Consider the following 4,415-nt stretch of genomic DNA (forward strand, 5'->3'; position numbering starts at 1 on the left):
GATTTGTCGTTGTGTTTTCTGACTTGTTATTTTGTTTTCGGATTTGTCGTTGTGTTTTCTGACTTGTTATTTTGTTTTCGGATTTGTCGTTGTGTTTTCTGACTTGTTATTTTGTTTTCGGATTTGTCGTTGTGTTTTCTGACTTGTTATTTTGTTTTCGGATTTGTCGTTGTGTTTTCTGACTTGTTATTTTGTTTTCGAATTTGTCATAGTGTTTTCTGACTTGTTATAATGTTTTCTGAATTGTTGTTGTGCTTTCTGAATTGTTATTTTGTTTTTTAGACTTGCATTTGCGTTTGTAATTTGTTATTTTGGTTTCAGAATTGTGATCTGCTTTGCACTTCTCGGCCACCGTAGGCTATGGCTGTGACATCATATTGTGACTTTAGTAAGTGTGTAACAGGGAGTATTTCATCCTGCAACCGTTTGAAAGTGGTGAATGCAGATGACTCACTATTATAAGTGTCTTCATTTGTAATAATTCTACTTTCTTAAAACCATGGATGCAAACACCCTGAATGCAGATTACTTTTAGAGTATAGCTTACTTTTTTTTTTTTTTAAACCAAAGTCACAAGGACATTACGCATTGGAAACTCGCTAGCAAGGCGCTCTTTCACTTTGACAACCAATGTCTTGTTAGAGATGGTAAACTCAATAAAAAGTTAAAAAGAAATAACCATTTTATATGAGATTTAACTCACATGGCTCCCTGAACAATTAAAATTATACCACATCTGTCAAGCTTTTTTATAGGTGCTCACTCTCGTTCCATGTCTTTTCATTTATTTTAACCCTTTCCTCTGAAACAGACACATACTTTGAGGGGCTACTGTTTGTTTCCTTTACCTGTAATTACCTGGTAAGCACTTTAATGACAGTCAAAACACTTCTGGGCAATAACATCAGACTGTGGTAAACACCTCATGACCTGTTTCTGACAAATGGTTCATGTGTATCGGCAAACCATACTGTAATTTGGCGCTTAACATGATGATAGTGATTTATAAGGCTTAAATGCAGGTGGTGAGATGTTTAAACCAGTAGAAAAGCTACGGGTTTTGAGTTAATAAGTTGCCTGATTATTTTAAGGTTGTGCTCTCTTGTCAGGCTTGATACAAAGAGCTTATGTTTGCTCTCCATCCCTCAGTGTCCAGTCATTGAGGGTCTGTGGAATGTCAACAATGGTTTGGAATCTGCACTTGAACATACTTTGGGAGACAAAAAACAGGGAAGTGGAGTCATTTAATTCCCAGAACCTTTCCTTTTGTCTTGGTAAATATTATTGCTACATTTTCTTATAATATATTTGATGATTGCCACACAATAAAAAGACAACAAAACATTCCCAGAGTTTTACTATTGTTTTTATCTATGGAACTGAACTATATAATACATATCATTCTGTAAAACCACATCATAATTTGAACTTTATATAAAACATTTTTTATAATAATTAAGCCAGTTTTGTTTCACTGGATATTGTGTCTCTGACATTCCTTAAATAGCTCTGCCTCACCTAAATGTTTACTGATAAAATGTCATGGAAGTGATCTTGCTGGACAAATATATGCAAGTCATACACGTATCTGAACCTCATGTTTTATTTTTATTTTTTTTCTTGTTGAATCATAAACAAGTGATTTTCATGTTGTTATGACAGAATGACTGTGAAGGGCCTCTTGAGTGAGAAAGTGTAGTTTATCAGGGGCCTTTGTTTGCAATGATTAGTAGTTTATTCTGACACTTGGGAATTTCTCAGATGACGGATACCTAGTGATTACTAAATTAGCCCTGTTCTTTTTATTGTTATAAAAGCTGTACACACTGTATAATACCATAGATATACTATATATTAGACATAAAAACTTCATATTAATAAATCAAGCTAAAATAAAAATATTGATTTATAATTTATGATATTTCCAACAGAGTCAATGTAAATGCAAACCGAGATTACGATCAGTGGCTGTAATGTGTATGAACACTACAAATGTGATGTTTTGTCATGTTGAAAGGGGGTGGGGAGGGGTGTATGTGAACTATATAAGAGTACCGTGTACAGTTTTTCCTCAGGTTCACTCTGTCAGGTGTGTCCATCACTTCACCTGTCGCTCTTGAGACTCTGCTGAAGAATGAGGAAGTACAACTTGAGCAACATTACAGGAGTACTATTCAAAAACTCAGTTGCAGCTGAGCAGGTAACAAACAATTATGTTTACATCCATTTTTATTTATTGGCATGGTTTGACATTGATAATAAAAAAGAAAGATAACGTGATGTGATTTTAGTAATGAGTATTTATTATTATTGTTACTTTTTGCAGGATAGCAATGGATCTAACAAGCAAGATCCTCATGTTGGGCAAGAAGATGAAAACACTGACAGGGGAAACTGGAGCAGCAAAAGAGAGTACATGCTGTCTATGATCGGCTATGCTGTTGGTCTTGGAAATGTGTGGAGATTTCCCTACTTGGCTTACAAACATGGGGGAGGTACAGTAAGATGACTTTTATTATGATTTTTCATATAATGTATGTTGAATTAATGTCTTATTCATACTGTATAATAGAGGAGCAAGAAGGTAAAACTAGGCCAGAAAAAGGGCAATATATTTAACTTTTCCTTCATAACTCAATTAAAAGAGCATTTATATGAGCACAAAATTATATTTAAAGAAAACTGATTTTTTTTTCTTTCTTTTCTCTCTCTCTGTTTTAAATACTGCGTCTTTTCAACAATTCAAGGGGCCTTCCTCATCCCCTACACTATCATGCTGGCTGTTGCTGGCCTTCCTCTGTTCTTCATGGAGAGCTCTTTTGGACAGTTTTGCAGCCAAGGCCCCATCAATGTGTGGAAAGCTGTGCCTATACTGCAAGGTAACTCTGAATTCAACCTAAAACGAGTTTCTTAAGAATGCACTGTGGATTCAAATAGACTTTTGCCACAGTTTGAGGTCCACCAATGTTGTAAATGCCTCAAGGCTAATTCACAAATGTATTAAACCAACCTTGAGACACAAGGACAAATACTCCTCCAACACAATTTAACATGCAGATTGCATAATTACATTTGCCCTCAGGACCTTTACATTAATGTTTAAGGGGGTTTGTGGACACTAAAAAAATCCAACATGGGCAAATCAAGTGCACACTTATTTGAGCGAATTGATTCAAATGTTTGACTTTTATACTTTAAACATATATTTTTAAAGTGATATTTTCTTTTGTAGGTGTTGGCATCACAATGATGCTGGTTAGCACGTTTGTGGCAATCTACTATAATGTGATCATTGCTTATAGTATCTACTACCTTTTTGCATCTTGTCAATATCCTCTCCCTTGGAGTGCGAAGGACTGCAACTCAACAGGTTTGTTAGACTGTTTCTTTTCTAAAGAGGCCCGTGTTTCTGTGTCAGACATACCATGACTTTATGCTCAGATAATGCAAGTATTTGGATTTTTCTAGTTGAACTGGCTTGTAAAGGAAATTTGCCTTTCACACTTAATACTGTAAAGAAAATATCTAATGGGAACCTCCTTACAGCTCTGTGCTTTATAGATCTAACTACTATTTTATATGTTCAAAGTATTTATTTATCAAGATGCAGAATAATACTGCAGTGGATCATTGTTTAGACCTTATGTTGTATTTCAATAGCTTACAACATTACTGCTGCAACACTGAATGTGACTGCTGAGAATCAAACCTGCCAGAATGAATTTACAGCAGGCCAGAGCCCTAGCGAGAAATACTGGGAGTAAGTTGACATTTGTTTTTGTACAGCTTCTCAGTGAGACTGAGCTTTGTTGGCACACTTTTTTTTCTTTCTTTTTCTTTCTTTCTATATATATATATCCTAAATTTTGGATTATTCATGACTAATGTTTTGGGCTGTGTCAGGATTTGGGGTGATTGGCACAGCATTACAAATTTGTAGAGTGTCGTTTCTTTACTGTTCTGAAGTGTTTTCTGTTAAAACAGGAAGCTTGGGTGGGATGTTTGCCTTTTGATGTTTACAACGCTTTAGTTTTAAGATGGAAGCGGCAAACACAAAAGATAAAAATGTGTATTAAAAAAAACTAGACTGAAATGTACACTACTGTTCAAATGTTTAGTGTGACAGTAACAAAGGTCATCAAAGGTGACAGTAAAGACAGAGCTTGTCTCCAATATCTAGTAATTAACATTAAATTATTATTTTTTTAATTCTCTCTCTAAAGACACATTTTGCTTTGAATGAAGTTTAAAAATAGTCTTCACCTCAACATATTTTAACCTTTAGTCTTTAGTCGAGAATCAATGGGAGTGAGTCAAAAAGGAAAATATATTTTTCTTATCTGCATTATTTTTTTTTGCTTATGTGTGTTGTACGTTCGTTCTTTTTTTTTTTTTTTTTTATTTTGCCTTTTTTG

At 34.5% G+C, this 4,415-nt stretch overlaps 1 protein-coding gene across 1 annotated transcript in view; it reads left to right on the forward strand.

The window, feature by feature from the left end:
* The first annotated feature begins 2,094 nt into the window (after nucleotides 1-2,094).
* The window catches only part of LOC107655983 (sodium- and chloride-dependent neutral and basic amino acid transporter B(0+)), a 4,770-nt gene continuing 2,449 nt past the window's right edge, over nucleotides 2,095-4,415 (forward strand). Inside the window, exons 1-5 of the mRNA XM_016443613.1 lie at nucleotides 2,095-2,200; nucleotides 2,327-2,495; nucleotides 2,748-2,879; nucleotides 3,233-3,370; nucleotides 3,661-3,760. Of these exons, the coding sequence (XP_016299099.1) occupies nucleotides 2,135-2,200; nucleotides 2,327-2,495; nucleotides 2,748-2,879; nucleotides 3,233-3,370; nucleotides 3,661-3,760 (605 nt within the window). The 5' untranslated portion in view covers nucleotides 2,095-2,134. The remainder of the gene's footprint in view (nucleotides 2,201-2,326; nucleotides 2,496-2,747; nucleotides 2,880-3,232; nucleotides 3,371-3,660; nucleotides 3,761-4,415) is intronic.

This window comes from Sinocyclocheilus anshuiensis, unplaced genomic scaffold (genome assembly GCF_001515605.1).
Source record: "Sinocyclocheilus anshuiensis isolate Anshui unplaced genomic scaffold, SAMN03320099.WGS_v1.1 scaffold51, whole genome shotgun sequence".
NCBI classification, from domain to species: domain Eukaryota; kingdom Metazoa; phylum Chordata; class Actinopteri; order Cypriniformes; family Cyprinidae; genus Sinocyclocheilus; species Sinocyclocheilus anshuiensis.